A 21501-nucleotide genomic window follows, 5' to 3' on the forward strand; every position below is an offset into this window, starting at 1 on the left:
CGACTGAGTATTTGTTCAAAAAAGTGCCAGCGTGTTTTTGGCCATATGTCCCTAAGGGACATAAGTAAGGCTGGTAAACTCGTTTGATAAACGCGGAACAGTGGTCCGAGAGCTATTTCATAGAAATTCCATGGCTTAGACACAATAAAGAATTGTTTTTGTAGCTGTTGCTCTACAAATCTCTTCAGTCTTCTTTAACATTTTCTGGTGTAAAAAATCGAGCCGCTCTGTTACTCTGCGATTCTAAGGCCCTTTTCATCATAAAAATTATATTTGATAAAATTTCTTGTTAACTTCAATCAATTTTACTTAAAGATTGTACCTATGATGTTCGTACTCAATCACACCACTTTTTTGTTTTGTTTATTTAAAACATTTCGCAACAAGGAACTTGGTGTCAAAAGCGCTACTTCCCGGCCAGAAAAATGCTTTCTTTTCTTCTCCTTCGAATACGCTATCTTGTTTTAATTGGTTCATGGAAAAACTTAACATTAACTGAACTGCTTTAGCCGTTAAAGGCTTCAAGAAGCTCAGCTTCGACCTTCAGCTTCTTTCTAGTACAAGTAAAAAAAAGTTTGTAGTTAGAATTAACGAAGCTAAAAAATGAATTCTAGACATTTCTTTGAAAAATCTATAATTTTATTTTATTTATCGTTTTTTTATTTTGTTCTGTTTCAGCTTGATGACTATTTACATTTTGGTGTTTTCACTATTCAGCATAGTTACGCAGGATTCGCTATTACATACTTTACTACATAGGGAATTTAATCTTTAATTTTATTAACTATTTTACGATAATCGCATTTTTTGTTTTTTTACATTGAAATTTATTTATTGCTACCTTACAATTTGTCACTTAGCGATTTATTACTCGAATAATTTTAACTTATTTCATAACTTATAATTATTTAAGTTTATTATCTGCACTCGAATTGCCTTCTTATTAAATTTACATTTATATTAAAACTAGAATTAGAACTTTTTTATTCTACTATCCATTCCTATATCTAATTATGCATATTTTTTTTGTTATTTACTCTAATACCAGCGCCTTAATGAGATTTTAAATGGTGATATAATACAGCGGAACACCCTGTGTAACGCTAGCTGTTTTATTTGCTTCTTCTATTAACAAAAGAAATATAAATATTTTCTGGTAAATTTTTGTCTTCTTTAATGCAGTGGGTAAATCTTGCCACTGGATGTGACCACAATTCAATTCAAATGACATCCATCATCCATGGCTGTCAATTTTATGAACCAAGTTTTTCAGCATATTTTTGAAGGTATCGGCATTCATTCCGCCTATGCCAAGTTGTGAATAGTCTCTGGATGTTTGGTGTAACATTAATCTCTAGCGATTAATACAGTATATGGAGTCAATTATACTTAATGGGGTGACCGGAAAAAATTTTAAAAGTATTTATTTTTTGTTGATTGATTTATTTTATATAGATTTTTAAAAGAATTTATATTTTAATTAGTTATTGAATTTTATTTATTTAATTTACATATTAAAAAAGAAAAATATAGAAAAATATTTACAATGTTAAATAAAAATTGGAATAATTAATTAATTCTACTTTTTAAATTAAATTCTATACATTAATTTAATTAAGAGATAAATCTCATTTTGAAGAAATTAAAAGTAAATTAGGCTTCCATGCGAAAAATGTTCTCCTTGAAGATATTTGGCAACCCTTGACATAAAAGTAAATATATAAAATTGTTTCAACTACCTAATGCGTCACATGCGAATTTAGGGTAGCTAGATAGCCAGATAAATAGCCATGTATTAGGGTGACCAGTAAAAGAAAAATAAATGAATAAAAAAAAAGAATTAATGGATAAAAAAGATCAAGCAAGCATATAAAGTGAGAAAAATAATAAGAAATATTTTGTTTTTATTTAAAATAAATAAGAAAAATTAAAAAAAAAAAATTTCTTGATTCTACCAAAAAAAAAAAATAAACAAATGAAACATTTTTTTTTTCATTTTATTTATAAGAAAAAAATTAAAAGAAAAATAAATTAATAAAAAAATTCCTGAAAGAAAGGTAAGTAAAAAATTAAGGAAAAAAACATAATAAGAAAAACATTTTTTTCTTTAACACGTTGAGTGCCATGTGAGTCCAGGTTGGTCTCACAGTGCGAAGAGACTTTCAGGCCTCGTGGTGACACTTGGTCTCGCGGTATAATGTGTGAGATTTCGGTTTGTGCTGATGCAGCTGCTTCATAGAGGCTATTAGTAGTAATGTATTCACGCCATACTAGAGCCATTGCATTGTTTATGCTGCTTGGCCTATGGGTATGAGACCAATGTGGCATCATATGGCCTATTCAAAAATTCAAATATTCTATTGTATTATGTAAAAAAAAATCGTGGCCGGACGAACCCCATTTTTTTGTTGTATGGTGGCACTCAACGTGTTAATTTTAAATATCAAAAAATGAAAACAAAAAATACCAAAAAGAAAATCGAAGAAAGAAATTTTACGATTCATCACAAAAAAAAAATTAAAACTAAGAAATTTAGAATGTCAAAAAAAAAACAAATAAAAAAAACTTATGTTATTCAAATATATAAGAAAAAATTACAAAAAAAAATAAATTTCTTGATTCTACATAAAACAAAACAAAAAATATATTTATATAGAGTAAGATCGGGTAATGCGGGATATTCGGGTAATGTGGCCAACGTCTGTATTTTTTATACTAACAAACATGCACTAGAAAGATTGCTTATGAACCTCAAAATTCATATATCGGACGTTTTACGCTGCCCGCCTTTTGAATTGGACTCTTTACTCTTGAGAAGTTGATCAAAATATTTCGTGCAGTCGATTTGTTTTTCAGTGACGTGTATAGTAATGGTATTTTTTAGCAAGTGATTTTTTTTAGAGTGTAAAAGTTCAGATAGAATTATTAAACTATTCTAAATTTTTTAATGCGGTAAGAAACTCTTTTTCAATTATTTAAACAAATGTTTGTAATACTTTTTTTTGTTAGTGGTACAGTGGCTAATGTGGGCTAGTCAACTTCGGGTATTGTGAACTAGTAGCTCACATGACTGCCTTAGTATTTTTCTAATTCTCGTTAATTTTCTATACATATTTAGATATGCCGAAAATGGAGAAATAGTAATGCTTTTAAAAGCCCCACTTGGACGTCAGTCAATACTGGACAAAGCCACAGAAAAAAAAACTTGTAAAATATACGTTAGAAATGGAATCAAGACTTTGCGGTTTCACACGACACGATATTCGTTCCCTGGCGTTTCAATTGGCGGAAAGAAATAAAGTGTCAAACAATTTTCTGTTCTTAAGCAATCTGCAGGGAAAGGCTGGCTGCATGGATTCCTGTGCAGACACAAAAAACGAGTTTAGTTTTCGCTTTCCAACGGGAACGTCTTTTAATATAGCAATGGGTTTCACAAAAGAAAATGTAAAAATGTTTCTAGTTCTACTTAAGTATGAAAAACACAAATACAGAATGTGGCTTTATATTTACCCAAGTGTAATATTATAATTTTTGCCAAACAGTCAACCAAGAAGGTCATTAATTAAAATAAAAAATAGATGTAGCTTCTGCTCAAATATGAACGAGACTGATTTAATAAAACACAAACGGTTCAATTGTTCAATTTTTATTTTATCTCTTTCAAAGTAATCACCATTGGAGGCGATACACATATGCCAACGTTTTTTCCAATCATCATTGTTACGACTGAATGCAAAGCTGGTCAATAAAATGCTAATATGGCAACCCCCTTACTTTTGACATTTGCCTTTTCCCATATGTTGCGCACCCGCTTTTTCGCTCTCTTCTTGCTTTGACTTTTTCGCGAACGGACGTGCCGCTGCAGAATATAATTTGAGCATACAAAATTATATACTCTACAATATAATACAATAAATCAAATAAAATTAAATTTACGAAATATACTTTCAACATTTTGGCATCCCTTGCGGGGAACCTTTCCCTGCACATTGGAAATAATAAAAGGTAAGGCAGTAGCAGTTCAGCAACGTTCTACGCTTCGAATTAACTTAACCTCAAATACGGAAGACCCGCGTGTTCGTCGCACAATCAAACATGGTGCTTGGAAAGGAAGAGTCTTTGTCCAAGCTCATCTTAAACTTTGGTGCAAACACGCGTAAAATGGCAAAGTCCAAAAAAACAAAGGGCTACCTCGGAGCCAGGCGCAGTCTGCTGTCGGAGTATTGGTCGCGCTACCACGCTATTCGTGACGATCTTGGCGCGCTGGCGGTCACTGATGCTAATGCAGCAGCGGTGCGTGACGCGCTGTCCGATGAGCACTTTGCAGCTATTGAAGGAGCATATTGCGAAGCAATGGGTGAACTCAACGATGGTATTGACGAGCTTTCAGATATCGGCAATGACAGTTTTAATCAATCTGCCACGTTTCGCTCATTTACAGCAAGTGCACCACTCACAATTCTTCCAAAAATCGAGTTGCCGAAGTTCGATGGGTCTTTTGAAAAGTGGCTAAGCTTTAAGGACATGTTCACCACGTGCGTGATCAAAGATACGACACTCTCCAACGTGCAACGAATGCACTATCTCAAAAGCAGCGTACAGGGCGAGCCGGAGGTTATGCTCCGGAGTTTTTCGGTTATAGACGCTAATTTTATAATCGCGTGGGACCTACTCCAACAAAGGTATGACAACACACGACGACTTGTGAAGTCATACTTGCGAAACATTGTCAAGTTGGCGGCAATGCCCACAGAATCCGAAACGAGTCTGCGAAAACTGTTGGACACCGTGACTGAGTCAATGCGTGCGTTACAACAGCTTGGCCGTCCAACAGCTCAGTGGGATGATTGGCTAATTTTTCTAATCACCGAAAAGCTCGATTCTGCCACAGTTAAAGAATGGGAGATGAGTCTTGGTAGTCCAAGTGAGCTGCCTGCTTACAGCGATTTAGTCGCGTTCTTAGAAAAACGCATTCTTGGATTGGAAGCAGTGGGGGCAGCTGCCAAGAATAAATCGAAAGATTTTTCACAAAAATCACCACACAATCAAGCTGTGCGAAGTCATCAAACGAGCTTTGGCCGATGCTCATGCTGTTCGGGTAAGCATACGCTTATGTACTGCCCGGATTTCCGCAAGAAAACATCTTCAGCAAAATTCGATCTGGTTCATAAGGCAAAACTTTGCAAAAATTGTCTAAAACCAGGCCACACTCTTGACGAGTGCTCATCTACTTATACATGCCAAAGGTGCATGCAAAAACATCATACACTGTTGCATGACAGTCTTTCTACGCAACCCAACAAAGTTGCTGCTCATCATACGCGTTCCGATTATTTCATACAAACACCAAACACAAATGATCTCACATCTGTTCTGCTTGCAACTGCGGTTATTGGAATACGCTCTCCCACAGGGCATGAACTCAAACTGCGGGCGCTTCTGGACAATGGATCACAGGCATCTTTCATCAGCGAGTTTGCAGTTCAACAACTACACCTTCGCAGAGCCCGTCTTCAAGTACCCATCACCGGTATAGGCGGCTGCCGTGTAGGTGAGTCTAATGGCGTAGTTCATTTCTCATTACATTCACTTACAGAACTCGAGTTCAACATCGATTGTTCGGCTCTGGTCCTGCCCCGCTTGGGACATCTCATGCCGTTAAAACGTGTCGATCCAAAACCATATTCGGAATTTCTCGATCTGCCATTAGCCGATCCAAACTTCTTCGAACCAGGGTCTATTGATGTCATCATCGGCGCAGACCTCTACGGTCTCCTTTTGCGCAACGACATCAAACGCTCTGCCATCAACAAAGTTACCGCACAGAATACTCACTTAGGATGGGTAATCTACGGACGTCTGCCCCACACATCTACACTACTCCTGGCCACCACGTTTTGCGCTACAGCCACTACTGAGCTCAATAATTTGGTTCAACAACTGTGGAAGTTCAATGAATGTGAGGACGTGGAAGGCTCATCCTCAATGACGCAAGACGAAATTTACTGCGAAAAGCTATTTGAGCGTACAGTGTGTCGCGATCTTTCCGGGCGCTATCACGTTCAATATCCCTTTAAGGAGTCCTGTGACCTTGCTGCTCTATTCGATTCTAAATCAGATGCCCTTCGACTGTTCACATACCAACAAGCGCGCCTTCAAAACAATGCCACACTGAATGAAATGTATCCATCGTTTATGGCTGAGTACAGAAATCTTGGTCATATGGAGCCAGTCCCATCTGACGATTTTGCGCATCCAGTATGTTACATTCCTCATCATGGTGTGTACAAAAAAGGTAGCACTACGACGAAGCTTCGCACTGTATTTAATGCTTGAAGGAAATACAAAGGTGGCGTTTCTCTAAACGACTGTCTTCATGTTGGACCCAGGCTGCAAAGCGACTTAAGCTCCATCATTTTAAAATGGCGAATGCATCGAGTTGCGTTCATAGCGGACATTGAAAAATGTTATCGCCAGATTTTAGTCAGCAGACCTGATGCTGATATGCAGCGGATTGTCTGGCGTGACGAGCAGGGCAAGCCAGCCATTTACCGGTTGCTCACTGTAACTTACGGCTTAAATTGTTCGCCCTATCTCACCATTAAGGTTCTGCACACGCTTGCTACGGATGAAGAACACGATTTTCCGGCAGCATCAAAAATATTAAAGGAGTCGTTTTACATGGATGATTGCCTGCATGGTGCCGCAACCGTGGAAGACGCTCTGAATATTCAACGCCAGCTACAACAGCTTTTGCAGCGCGGCGGATTCAACCTTCGGAAGTGGATGTCCAACTCTACTGCGCCATCTGTACACTGAAGACGAAAACCTTGGGCTGTCCCGCAACTTAAATCTTGATAGCGAAACAAACGCTCTAGGAATTTATTGGCTGTGCGACACTGACAGCATCGGTTACAAGACAAACGTAACACCTATCATTGGAGACATCACAAAGAGGCAGCAATTGTCCGATGTGGCCAAAATCTATGACCCGCCGGGTCTACTAGCACCTGTCGTAGTTAAAGGTAAAGCTATTTGTCAGCAGCTGTGGTTATCGGGTGTCGACTGGGACGATCCCATTCCTGATCCACTTCAACAAGAATGGCGACGCTTTAGAGACGAAATGCCTCAAATCAGAGAACTCAAAGTGCCCAGGTGGGTTGGATCTGAGCCCAGTGTATCCAGTTACCAACTGCATGTATTTTCTGATGCCTCTACTGTGGCATATGCTGCTGTCGCGTACCTTCGTGTGGAAACTTCTGGTAATGATGTAAAAATATCAATTCTAACCGCTAAGACTAAGGTGGCACCACTGAAGAAGATAACCATCCCGTGTTTGGAGCTAAATGCTGCTCTACTCGCAGCGAAAGTAGCCGCTAAAGTGCTGTCAACACTGCAACTCCCAGCGATTCGACTTTACTGTTGGTCGGATTCCAAAACCACGCTCAGCTGGATTCGATCAAATCCTGGTAAACACAAGCAATACATCAGCAATCGTCTAACTCAAATCCAAGAGTTAACACCAATCAACGCTTGGAAGTATGTACCTACTACAACGAACCCAGCCGACATCGCATCCCGGGGTATCTTCCCGTCTCAGCTCGCAGGGTTGTCGCTGTGGTGGCGGGGACCTCCGTGGCTAAATCGTCACTCAAGCACCTGGCCTGAACAACACAACGGTTACACAGATCCAGACGAAGAATTAGTTCTCTCCCTAGTGACGATTCCGGAAGAGTCCAAACCAACCATGCTCACGACATTGCTCCAAAAATACTCGAATCTCAACAAGCTATTGGCAGTCACATCTTGGTGTCAGCGTTTCCTTGCCGCACTGATGAAGCGACCCCATGAAACAACTCTATGGTGCACTGTGACTGAAAGAACCGCGCCCTTGCAATTCTGGATAAGGTATGTTCAGCAGGTTCATTTTGCTAATGAGATCTCCTGTCTTCGTTCTAGCAAACCGATTTGCCAGAAGAGCAAGCTCCTCAAATTGAACCCAGTTTTGGATGACGATGGTATTTTGCGTTTAAACGGGCGGTTGAAGAACGCAAACATGCCTTTCTATGAACAGTTTCCATGCTTGTTACCGAAACAGGATCCTCTGTGCACGTTACTGATCAGTCAAGCGCATGACTATACGTTGCATGGCGGCGTTCAATCGACTCTCAACTTTATAAGAAGAAGATACTGGATTATTGACGCTCGTTCGTCAATCAGACGATTCATTCATCGTTGTATAAAATGTTTTCGTCACTGAGGTGTTCCCTCGACCCAAATCATGGGAAGTCTTCCCACGCATCGCTGCAACGCAGCAAAACCTTTTAGTCATTGTGGTCTCGATTACGGTGGACCGTACCAAATTCGCAGCGCGAAAGGCAGAGGCCATCACAGTTACAAGGGCTATGTTGCCCTATTCGTATGCTTCAGCACCCGAACAATTCATCTGGAGCTGGTTAGCGACTTGAGCACTGCAGCGTTTCTTGCAGCCCTTCGAAGATTCTTTGCACACCGTGGATACAGTTCGGACATATACAGCGACTGTGCTACAACGTTCGTAGGAGCCGATGCGGAACTAAAAGCAGATCTGGCCAGCTTTCGACAACAGCTTGAGGCGGCAGCACGGTACGTGCCAACTTGGGGAGTAACATGGCATTTCATACCACCTGGATCTCCAAATTTCGGAGGCATCTGGGAGGCGGGGATAAAAAGCATGAAACATCATTTAAAGCGCATAATTGGCAGCGCGAAGCTAACCTTTGAAGAATTTTATACTCTTTTAAAGCAGGTGGAAGCAGTGCTTAACTCGAGGCCGATCTCTGCACTAACAGAAGACGCAACGGACTTAGCTGCGTTGACCCCTGGCCATTTTTTGGTGGGCGGTCCGTTAATCGCTACTCCCGAACCAAGTTTACTTGATGTTAATCCAAATCGACTCAAAAGGTGGAAACAGCTTCAGCAAATGCAGCAACATTTCTGGGCCCGATGGAGTTGTGAGTACTTGCGAGAACTACAAGTAAGACGGAAATGGCATCAAACTAGCACCAATCTATCACCCGGAGACTTGGTCTTAATACGCGACGAGCGTGCTCCTCCCACTCAGTGGACGTTGGGTCGTATAATAGACGTGCATCCAGGAACTGACGACGTTGTCAGAGTGGCAACCATTCGTACGCCAACTTCCATTATCAAGCGAGCCATATCAAAGTTAGTACTGCTGCCTATGGAGGACAACTGATGTCTTTACGGTGGGCGGCTGGTCCCTTATTTCGTCGCAGGACCTGGACGAGGTGGGCGGAATGTTACGACTGAATGCAAAGCTGGTCAATAAAATGCTAATATGGCAACCCCCTTACTTTTGACATTTGCCTTTTCCCATATGTTGCGCACCCGCTTTTTCGCTCTCTTCTTGCTTTGACTTTTTCGCGAACGGACGTGCCGCTGCAGAATATAATTTGAGCATACAAAATTATATACTCTACAATATAATACAATAAATCAAATAAAATTAAATTTACGAAATATACTTTCAACAATCATAATATAGCATTTCTGGAAGGCCGATTTCGGTATGGATTTCAGTTCCTTCTTCGAATTCTCTTTTATGACTTCAATTGTCTCAAAATGTTTTCCACGGAGCGGCAACTTGAGCTTGGGAAACAGGAAAAAGTCACATGGAGCCATATCGGGCGAATACGGTGCCTGCGGAACGATATTAACATTATTTTTGTTCAAATAATCGCGAACAAGACGTGATGTGTGAGCTGGTGCATTATCGTGATGCAAGAACCATGACATTTGTCGTCCCACAATTCCTTCCTTTTAAACGAATGTTCTCGCGCAAACGCTTTAAAACGTCTAAATAATATTCAGCGTTAACCGATCGGCCTTGTGGAAGGAACTCCGAGTGCACCACACCTTCGTAATCGAAAAAACAGTCAGCATAACCTTAATTTTTGAGTTTACTGATGTTGCCGGACGACGTTCATGAGGCAAGTTTTCAACCGATGTACGGCCCTCTTTGAACGATTTGTACCACTGGAAAACACGTGCACGCGATAGAGCAGAGTCCCCATAGGTTGTCTGCAACATTTTTAAGGCGTCTGAAGCCGAAATTTTGTTGGAATAACAAAATCTCAAACAAATTCTTTGTTCAACTTGAATTTCCATCGTTAAATTCGAAGAACACACTCGAGCTTGACTTGTTTACAGTAGCACAGAAAACAAACTATGTGACATATCACGCTGAAATTTGCCATGTAAGTTTATAACAGTCCTACCAAAAAACAAAAAAATTATTTTTGCCATATGTCATCCGCGGACCGTTTTATTGATACCGTCTCGTTCATATTTGAGCAGAAGGTATATGAATAAATTCATTGACTTATTATATTATTAACTCTTAGAATTCTTTTTGGTGATTTTATCTGGTGACCCACTTCACCCGAATAGCCTTCATTAACTTTTAAGGTGGTTTCAGTTTTTCTATATTATCAAATAATAACGATTATATTAGGGTATATTTTGCTAAAAAATCTAAAGATAATTCAATATCTTTTAGAAAGAAAAAAAGACTGCTTTTTCATTAAGATTTTTTTGGCAGAAATTAATATGAAGGTAAAGTGGTGCCCACAATTCCCGACTTTACTCTAATAATCTATAACAAAAAAATTAAAAGAAAATAAATATAAAAAAATTAAGGGGAAAAACAGAACAAGAAAAAAAATTTTTTTTTTCTTCAATTTAAAGTATCAAAAAATTAAAATAAAAAATAACAAAACAAAGGAAGAAAGAAATTCCTCGATTCTTCCCTAAACAAAGTAAAACTAAAAAAGTTTAGAATATAGAAAAAAAAACAAATTGAAAAAAAAACTAAAACAATATTGATTCTGCCCCCCAAATAAGTTGTATTTAAAAGAAAAAGTATACATCAATGATTTTATATTTACCCACATTGCCAAATTCTTCCCATTGGCCTCATGTGGACAAAATTTTGAATATACTATTCAAAAACAGTTTTCAAAAGAAAACGTGAGTTTTGACCAATTTCAGACCTACATTTCATTATACTACTGTAAAATTCAATGGATTGCATACCCAGATGCTTTCTAATGATTCTAATCAGAAATTTGAAAATTTTCTTGACAGTTGTTGGGAATTCGCTAAATACTTGTGAGTTGGCGAAAAAAATGTAACCTCGAAAGATATTGTGAATAATGGAAAAAGATGGAAAAATATGACTTAATTATATGAACACAAGTGTACATACATGTAAGATATTTTTTTTTTCAAAACAATTCATTGGCAAGTTTCAAGGATATCTCTCAGCTTAAGGTACGTAGATACCAACTTATATATATTGGAAGTTCACCGAAGTTATCATGATACTTAAGCCTGGTAAATCCCCCAACAAAGTGTGCTCTTACAGGCTAATATCTCTTTTACCAGTAATTTCGAAGCTTGAGGAAAAAATACTTTTAAAACGTCTACAGTCAGCCATTGAAAATAAACGTGTGGTTCTCGTTCATCAATTTGGTTTCAGAGAAAATCTTCGACAGTTAATAAAATACACCGTCGCCATCATAGAAAGTGCTATGGAAATGAAAAAAGTGTGTTCAGCCGTTTTTTCCGATGAATGACAAGCTTTTGACAAAGTGCGGCACGAAGAGCTCCTCCAAAAGCTTAAGTCCATGCTGCCATGATTGGTATTTTTGCGTGAAACCCCAAAATGCACGTTCGTCTCAAAAAATATATAGGAAGCGTTCCACAGGGAAGCATTTTGGGCCCTCTGGTATATCTCCTGTATACGCACCATCTACCATCGGCAAATTAGCAAGTAACTGGAAGATTTGCGGATGTCACTTCCATACTTGCAGTTGATAAACCTATCGACTCAACGAATAAGCTACAAGTCACTCTTCATCGATGCGTCGATAATCCCATGCGTCGACGAGAAAAAAATATCTGAGCATAGCACTTGAAACTGCGCTGGAAAATTTGTGTGAAGAAATAGGAGAAAAGCTTGAAATTAAATGAGCTCTTTCATTAGCATTTAAGCATTTTATTTTTTTGAAAATTTAAATGAAAAACTGAGTATGCAGCATTGCTATATGAAATCTCTTATTGACATCCAAAAGGTTTCACAAATATTTTAGCTAAGGGTGTTAAAGGGTTACGGGTTCACTTATTAAATGCGGCTACTTAAATAACAATTGTATACCTCTTATGTGGTTTGCTTATGTTACACACTACGCTGACAGTATTCCTATGCACATAAAACACTCACCTAAAGCTTTCTTTACATCCCACGCTTAGTGGCTCTTGCACGTCATAACTATTTACATTTCTCACACATCACTACTTAGCTGCAACTTAACTATTTCTATGCTTAGTTTATTTTCTATTTCTACTCGTTTTCTGCATTCATTTCTTACAGTATTGCTGCTGAAGAATTTTACAGAAATTGCGCCAACACTCCAGCACTTCGGCGTCGCCACAACAGCCGCTGCCACTATCAATCATTGGCCAACTTCAGTCGCACTGCAATCCGCTTGCACTTCCACATCAGCTGTGTCTCCAGTATACTAAAGGACATGGCGACCAACACCAGGCCCAACAACAGATACGCGCAACAAGCGAAGAGTTGCACATGCGGCCCATGGAAGGTACGCTCGGGCATAAAGTCGCCGTAACCAATGGTGGCCAAGGTGACAAAGCAAAAGTAGGCGCCATCCACAATGGACCAATTCTCCCAGAAAGCAAAAATCACAGTTCCCAAACAAATGTAGCAGATGAGTATGAGCAGCACAATGCTGATGGGTACCTGTGGGCCAGCATCATCATCGTCCGCATTCGAGGTGGCATCCTCATCATCTGCATCGTCTGCTGTAGACGCAGTGGCATCACAGTAATCATGTTCATCCGCCGCATGGTTGCAACTGCTATTTCTTCTGCTATGCTTGTTGTTGTTGGCGAGCTTGGTTAATCGAAATTGTTCGCCTTGTGCTGTTTCGCGTTGCATGTAAGCGGCTTCTTCTTCGTCGGAGGTTTCGGTTGTCGCATCGCCATAACAGCTGCTCGCTTTCCCACTTCGATGACTGTTTGCATGGATGTTGCAGGCGGCTGTGCGTCGTGTTGCGGTAAAATTGGCCGATTTGCGTGCAGCTGCGTTGCGTTGAAAGGTGTTTAGGGTGTGACGATGAAAGGAGGCTGCGGTAGCATTGAAAAGATTGCGCGCCCCTCGCTGCTCATCGTCTGTGCTGCTGTTGTTGTTGTGGCCCATGCTGCTGCTGCCGGCGATGAGCGGTACACGTGAGGGTGTGCCGTGCGGGCAGTTGCTGGAAGAAAAAGTGAAGAGGGGGATATTTTGAGTAGTTCAAGAAGTAGTTTAGCAAGTATGCAAGTAGAAAGTTAGTTGAATTGAAGGTAAATGTGGAAAATGTATATTTAATTGGCCTCATATAAAAATTAGGAGGCATCACACTTCGTACAATAAGAAAAAACAAAAAATTGATAATATTTTTTCATCGGAATTATCAAATTTTTCGAAGAAATACCGAGATTTATGGGAGCTGGACCGATTTATAAGTGCCTACTAAAATCAAGTGTTTTTCCTAAATAAAAAATTAAATAAATTTTTAAATATCAACTCAGATGAAATGGATGAATAAGTTGATAATTTTGAAGAAGTTAGTTTTTCAAGAAATCAAAAAGTAAAAAGAAGTAAATCCTCTTTCTATACTACATTAGAAGTCAAAATTTGGTTGAGGTACTTAAGTTTTCTTCCTAGCATAAAAAATCTCATTATTTTTATTGCGTTGCGTAGTATAAATGAAGTCTAATTGAATCGCGGAACAGTCACAATTAGAGTGCATATTTAGAGCTCAAATTAGTGGATTTCCTGAAATGCAAAACTTTAGTTAGTAAAATTTAAAGTTTAGATTTGGGTTGCCTGTAAATTCTGTATAGCATTCGGATAAATATTATTACCATTTCCTGTTTTGGAAATCGTGAAAGGATTTGCTCGAAATTAGCTGGTGCGGTTTTTTGAAATCCATGCAAGAAAGTGTAACTGGGAAGTAGTTTTTTAGCATTTTAAAATAATTTTAATATGAAACACTTTTTTTCATAATAGAAAATTAATGCCCTTTTATGTGCGATTTTCAGTTTTTTCATGAAGTCAAAGTAAGATTTTAAAATAAAGTCAATAAGTTGCATTCCTATGTAGTTTGTTCAAATACTTTTTTTATGAAAAAGTTCAAATAATCTCTACGTTTTTTGTTCTAAAATTGGCTTTTAAAAGCTTTAAACAAATCCAGCGGCTTTAAAAACAGAACTCAAATGGGCTGCGGGCGTATTTTGTTTCCCACTTACTTTCCACTACCAATGAGATTAATCTCTGTATCCCTTTGTCTATACCTTTTTCTATCACTCCATCTACACTATTTTGCTTTTACCACTTTTTACACTGTTATATGTCATCCCTTTGGAAACTCACTGATTTAACCCTGTTTGTTGTTTTCTTGCTGGTATAGCCATAATCCGCTCGAGCCCACCCTGCTGCTTTGCCTTTTTTTATGTAGGAAACTTTAAATTGCCTTTTTATGAATTCGAGTTGAAAATAGCAAGTCAGTGCCAATTTTTTCTGCACAAGTTCACGTGTTGTCAGTCACTGTGACCTGTTATGCAAAAAGTTGGGAAAAAAAGTGTATATCGAAATTTTTTTCAGTGCCAAAGGGTTGCGGATTGTAACCGCTGTGGTATATCATCCGTCCATTGTTTTTTTAAATTTCCGATGTGTAATAAAAAACACAAAAAATTAGTTATTCGCTTTGGTTGCTTGTTTGCATTTTTTTCCTTATTTTGTGATCTTAAATAAATATTCGTTTAAATAATTGTGTGGAAATCCAAAGCAGCTGGCCAATAAGACACATACAAAAAGTTGGATCACTAACCAAAAGTGGTCTAATTGAAAGCTATGTTTGAAAGACTTTTTGCACATTTTTTTTGTAGATTTCAGTTGATTTCTGCTATTGAAAATCTTGGTTACAACACCAAGACAAATGGAAATATATGATTAAGAAAAAGCATCAATAGCTTCGACGTAAGAAATTTGTTGTACTAAAAAGATTCTGGAAAAAGATAAGTGAATTTGTGAGGTTGCATGAAAGATTGGCAAATGTCATTATAGATAGAACTTTCGATTTTGCTTTCGAGTGGAAATTCGTTATTATTATAAATTATATAAATGTAAATATTCATTCCTCAACCTCAAAAAACGTATCCTTCATTATTTGCATTGTGGCTGCCAAAACAAAAGCAAAAAACTAAGAAAAACCCACAGTTACACATTGCATCAGTGGCACCAGCAAGAGGAAGCGGGTAATCGCGGTAATAGCGCAGACACATAAAAAATTTAGCGAAGTCCTCAACCATTTGTGCGATCCTGCTGACAGAAAAATGTCACACACCGATGGCCCTTCAAGCAGTAAGAAGGAGTTGTTCTTAAACAACGACATGTGGACATTCCCACTACTTAGGACTAGTAGCGGCAGGCTAATTACCTACTCTGTCAGAAATAAAAATAGATTAACGAAACCAACGCAAGTCTGAGTCTTGTTGGGGCTCTATGCTCGCGAGTGGTGTGAACAGGGAAATCAAAAAAATGGATATATAATTAATAATTCCATCTTCTTTATGGCAACAAACCTCTATTTGCCAGTTGCAGCGCTTTCAACTCCATAAATGTCTATTGACTATCTCTGGAACACACTTCATCGATCGTCTTCAGTTTCTCTTTACAAAATATGAAAAAACATGTAGTTGTTACTTATAATCATAAATTAATCTATTAAAAACGTATTCATCATACTCTGGTGTTTTTTGCCTTAATTTTTATTGCAGTAAATAAAATAATAACAAAAATAATAATAATAATGATAAAAGCTAGTTTCAAATGTATGCCCTATTGACTTTATTGTGACTTTAATAACAATTCCCTTTATCTTACCTGATATTTAATTTGCTCTTTAAGCGCATCAGTTTCATCCCTTTTTCGTACTTCCTTTACTGCATACTAATCCCTATTATGCTATGGTCTTTCATATAGACTCAATCTCGCATTACACTTTTTAATGTTTTTTATTTTCTATTTTGCCTAAAATCCACTCACTTCCACCTTTTCTAATCACGCTTCTCAATCTTTACTCTTTCACAATCCTTTCCGTTATAAATTTTGTTTACAATTCTCTCCTCCTCCTCCTCCTGCGTATGCAACGTATTTCAACATATCATATCAGCTGTCCCAACTTTTTATCACTTTCAATATAAATCTCTTTTTAACCAGCACCATTTCTAAATTTCCTACACTAATCGTTTCTTCCATTTTCACACATGTTTTTGTTGCCTTTTCATTTGCTCGGCCTATCAATCAATCTATCTTCTTTGCCTTCCTCTCACCCTCCTCGTAATAGAATCGTTGCGCTCCATTTAATATCTAAACAATCGAAAAACGAAATAGTCATTCACAGGCAATCCCCTTTGACTATGTGAATTCAAAGGTTTTACCTCCCGCTTTTGTCACACATGGCGTATACGTGATAAATACTTTGCATAGCCACCCAAATTCTTAGGTCAAGCGCATGCACATACATATAATTTATTAGGTCTCGCTTTTTGCTGAGCCACACAATTTGCATAGTTTACGGATCTTTAACATCATTTATATGCTTACATACATACGAATCTGTGGTTATGGGGATGTGCAGGCTAAGTCGAGTTAAGGGAGAAAAGTGATTACATTGTAGCCAGCTAGTGATCTCAAACCTTGTAAATCTCATAATATTTTAATTTATTATCTAATTAATGATTTTTTTAACCAAGAACCAGCCCACCGAATCCTATGACCATCGAATCCTATGTATGTTCGGTGAATTCTAATGAGTATTTTTACACTCATGATACTAACTTTTACATCTTTTATATCTTTTTTCTCAAATTCAGATATGCTCTAATCTTAGTAGATATGCCAAGCTTAAGGAATTAGTAAAAAAAGTTATCGAAAATCGTTTTCCAAGTATTTCTTAGAATATGAATAAAAAGTTTAAAAATTTTTACAGAGAAAAGAAATTTTTTTCTTTTTAATTTTGTATATGTACGAAATACGTTGTATTTTAATAAAAACTTCAATACCTTTAATTTGACAAATCATCCGCTTTTATCGGTTAACGCCTTCTTCAGGTGCTAACAAATTTCATGATCTCCTCTTTTTTTTATTTAATCCAAACCGTTACTTGGCGATATTCGAACATCAGAAGAAATAATTATGTATTTTCGAACTCACCAACTGATTCTATAGAACTGAGATGGGCCGATTCTTAGTTTTTTTTTGCTATAAGCTGGCGCTATTAGCAACCTTTGCCGCTTAAAGTGCCAGAGTAACTAAACTGAAAAATAATAAAAATTAATCAAAACTGTAAAGTGGTATTTTTCGACTTAGGCTGTTCTTCTGTGTGACTACGAAATATATATACGTGCACACAACTCATACATATAACAATATTTCTACACGTCTCTATTTTTAACCCAAGTGCTTTATTGACTTTTCAAATTGCTGCTTGTCACTGCCTGAATTTTCAGTTTATTTTTAGAATTGATTTATGATATCACACATCACAAAGTGGTTTTGGTTGAGAAAGTAGGCATGATGGCTTAAGATTCATTCCGCTATAAATTACATATTGGCAATAAAATACATATTTATATATGAGGGTAACCTGTGCTGGTAAAGGAAAAAAAGTTCTTCACAATTACACCAAAGTATAGGAGATATTGATAGATTGTCTTCAAACACTTTGTTCACATATATAAATTGCTTAAGTTTCCCCCCCAAAAAGAAAGAAATTATTTAAAAAAAAAAAATATATAAAAATTTTTTAAATATTTTGTAGCTCATTTGAAACGGTGAATTTCCCTACAGTATTTTACCAACGGAGTATGGTAAGGAAGACCAAAAACAAACATCTCTGAGAGCTTTAAGAATATACGTCTGATTTTTCTTAACGTTGAGTCAAGGTTTACTCCTTCTTACTGCTTAGAATGAAACGGCATCAGCCATTCCTGGCGTATCTATAAAAATCATAATCAAGAATTCAATGAGGCTTTTATCTTCTCTGCTGTAACGAACAGCGAATAAAAATTTGCAAGAAGTTAGATGGCTGATATATTCTAAAAAAATTATGCTCACAGTAGTCCTCAGAAAATTACTGAACATCTCAAATACCTCACAAGGGTGGTACTGCAAGAACCCGTGACGCCAAGTGAAGTTGATCATTCTCAGTTTATTAGCGGAAGTTTAGTTGTATGAGCTGAAATTTTCCAAATCCTTAAAAGTGCTTTTTAATTTATAACTTAATTATGATTAGTTCTGGTGATCATAGAAGCCCATTGCGGCTCTCAAAGAAGATTTTCGCATTCAGGGGCTGGTGAGTAATAATTTTCATAAATCTTTGCACTTGCACTTGGATGAGACAACTTTTACTTAAATACTGAAAATGTTCTTACATGACGAAAATTTGCTCTGTGCCATAAATGAAGAGATCAGAGTTTTTGTTATTACAAAAATTTGCCCGTGAATCCATCGGCCAGACACTGATTTGTGCTTACCATAAAATCGACTTGCAATAATAAATTTTAAAAACTAAATGGTTTAGCATTATGCCATAACCCTTACAGCCAGGCTAAGAGTGTCACAAATGTGAAAAGGCTATCCTCAAAGAATTGCTGCTTGAAAACTATTGACTTTTCAATGTAAATTTAAACCTAAACTACGTGACATCGATCCAAAACAAAGCATAAAGTACAAAGCACACAAAATGTCTATAAAATAAATATATATTACCATCTGAAGAAATCTTGTTTTTGAATTGCATTACAAAATAATTTCATGAATAAAATCACTTTTCAAAGGGCAAACGATGATTCAAACAGCTGCTAGGAAAATATGTTGCATCTGAAAGGCGTACAAGAACAGCAAAAGTAAGTAGTATACACACAAACACACATTTATGTACGTGTGCATGCTACAAACTGGGAAAATATTGCGAGCTTGTAAAAGGCAATCGTATATCAATAAATAAATTTCATAAATTTTTACATTTATTAAATTGCAAACACGCACGCACACATTCATATTTATACACATATATGTGAACACGTAAAACGATTGGACAGAGGGCACAATGTTATATTTTTAAATCTGTAAGAGTAGTTTTGCAGTTGAAAGGCACGATAAACATTTTCAGATGTACACGCACACACACATGCAAACGTAAATACTTATAGCGTATACGCCATGTGGATACATATGCGCTCGGTAGTTGGTGAGGTTGTTGAGTGCTGCGGGACAATGAAATAAAATATGTATGGCATTCGAAAGGACATTGCTTGACCTCACAACTGAGCTCTGAGTCTGCTTACATAAGCAGCTATGGGTGAGTGATTGTAGCGCAAATACGTGTATGTATGCACTGAGTGTTGGGATGAAACGAGAATGCATGGAAGCAAAAGTGGTTGTCTATTGGCAAATGTTATAAGGGTGAGAAAATATTTAATAGGGATTTTCATTTGAGGGATTTTACTGATGCCGAGGTTTTCGGAATTGGGATCGAGGTCCCCGGGATTTTAAAAATATTTTGAATTTTGCTCGAAGAAACTGTTGGATCCTTTTGAATGTGTCCTTTTATCAGAGAGTCATCCTGCCGAAAAATTTATCGCGGTCTTTCTCCACTATCTGCGGTTATAATGTTGCCAGTTTGTTGATATTTTTTGACAACTGATACAACTAGTCTTAGAGAACTGGGACATTATCGGCCCTTATTTCTTTCGAAATGAGGGCAGCTCTTTCCTTACGGCTATCGAGCCATGCTAAACATCAACGACATTTGGTTCCAACAAGACGGCAAAACTTGCATACAGTCCGCTTAAAAATCTATTTATTGCATTATTTGAGTCACCATTGACGCCATACAGTCAGATTTGTTGGAAAAGGTAGTCAAAAATTGGGCTCATCGAATGGACCACGTAATTCGAAGAAGCGGCGCACATATGCCGGTTATCATATTCAAAAAATAAATATCATGAAACTATCTACCAAATTATAATAAAAAAAAAAATTTCCTATTACTATTCAGTTTTGTATATAATTTTAAGTTCTCGACCTCTTAAATAAACACCCGATACTATGTTCCTGCCCTTCTTATTATATACGTATATAAGTAAATTCATACGTAAACTAAGTTGCTCTATACCACCAATAATATTCTATATTCACTTTGTTGCAACTGTTGACTGATTACTTAGCCAATGCCGTGGACAACACCTTTGTAATGTCTTAGATGATAGACACGCCATCTGGGCAGAGTGACAACTGAAATGACCAAAATAATGCACAAAACAAGAACTGACGTTTCTAGTGTATTTATTAATTAATATGTGAAGATATGTGTTAATAGCGAGCTCCAAAGCTTAGTAAAAATATGAATGAATAAGAATTTATGTAGATCAAAAAAATATGGAGCGCCAAGAATGAAAATTAAAATTAATTTTTCAAGAGCATAACTCTATTTATGTATATGTATATGTTTCGTAAAATTAGTATTTTTTCTGCAACTCATTTTGTTTTTAAATTCATTAAATTCATAATGCTAATGCTCATTTCCATCAGAGAAAGTCCCGGGGCTAACACATAGATGGCACTAGTTTTATTGCATTCATTTCTTTTTCAGTTAGTACTAACCAAACAAAGGCAGCTGTTAAAATTTCATATTATTCTATCTTCTCATCTATTCACTAGTTCATGAGTTATTGTGCTAAGAGTGACGCTACTTTTTTTTCAAAACAATGGATCAAAAAGAATTTCATGTTTTAATTTTACACTGATTGTAGATCTGCTTTTTTGGCGACTCCGCTTCATCAAAAACAATACTAAAACGATGGTTTGCTGACTTCAGACGTCGTAGGGACGAAATTTCGTTCGAATGAAGCGGTTATCGCTGAAACTCAGGCCTATTTTGAGGCAAAAGGTAAATCGTTCTACCAAAGTGGTATTTAAAAGTTAGAGCGGCACTGGAATGACTGCTTTGTTCTTGATGGAAATTCAGTTGATGGGTGTACCTTATTTTGAACAAAAAAAAAAATGCTTTTTTTATTAGATCTGGAACTTTTTTGCCCATGTGTTAGTCCTTCATTAAAGTAAATGGATATACTGGTGATATGGAAATAAATTCCGGAAATGTAGCACATCCTCAAAACACTTCGGGAAAAAATATTAACAGAAAAGAAAATAATCATTTTTTCCCGGAAAAATTTTTTCCCAAGTAATTTTGACAAAAAATTTTATTTTAATATATGTACACCTTGTTCTCAAAAATTTTCAATAGAAAATTAAAATTTTTTCCAAAGAAAGAAATTTGTCCTCATTGTTTTTTTTTTAATATATGTTAT

At 37.0% G+C, this 21501-nt stretch overlaps 4 protein-coding genes across 4 annotated transcripts in view; 3 read left to right on the plus strand and 1 right to left on the minus strand.

Moving 5' to 3' along the window:
- Window positions 1-4095: 4095 nt before the first annotated feature.
- LOC129244363 (uncharacterized) lies at window positions 4096-6336 on the plus strand. The gene has a single exon (XM_054881983.1). The coding sequence runs from the start codon at window positions 4096-4098 to the stop codon at window positions 6334-6336; it is 2241 nt and encodes a 746-aa protein (XP_054737958.1).
- A 168-nt stretch (window positions 6337-6504) lies between these two features.
- On the plus strand, window positions 6505-8260 carry LOC129244364 (uncharacterized). Its single transcript, XM_054881984.1, has 3 exons — window positions 6505-6782; window positions 6862-7908; window positions 7960-8260. Exons 1-3 carry the CDS (start codon window positions 6505-6507, stop codon window positions 8258-8260), a joined length of 1626 nt encoding a protein of 541 aa, XP_054737959.1.
- A 21-nt stretch (window positions 8261-8281) lies between these two features.
- Window positions 8282-9238, plus strand: LOC129244365 (uncharacterized). The gene has a single exon (XM_054881985.1). It carries the CDS (start codon window positions 8282-8284, stop codon window positions 9236-9238), a length of 957 nt encoding a protein of 318 aa, XP_054737960.1.
- A 3276-nt stretch (window positions 9239-12514) lies between these two features.
- Window positions 12515-21501, minus strand: part of LOC129244367 (uncharacterized) — a 115511-nt gene continuing 106524 nt past the window's right edge. Inside the window, exon 7 of the mRNA XM_054881986.1 lies at window positions 12515-13337. Coding sequence (XP_054737961.1) covers window positions 12515-13337 — 823 coding nt within the window. The remainder of the gene's footprint in view (window positions 13338-21501) is intronic.

Source organism: Anastrepha obliqua, chromosome 4, assembly GCF_027943255.1.
Source record: "Anastrepha obliqua isolate idAnaObli1 chromosome 4, idAnaObli1_1.0, whole genome shotgun sequence".
NCBI classification, from domain to species: Eukaryota; Metazoa; Arthropoda; class Insecta; order Diptera; family Tephritidae; genus Anastrepha; species Anastrepha obliqua.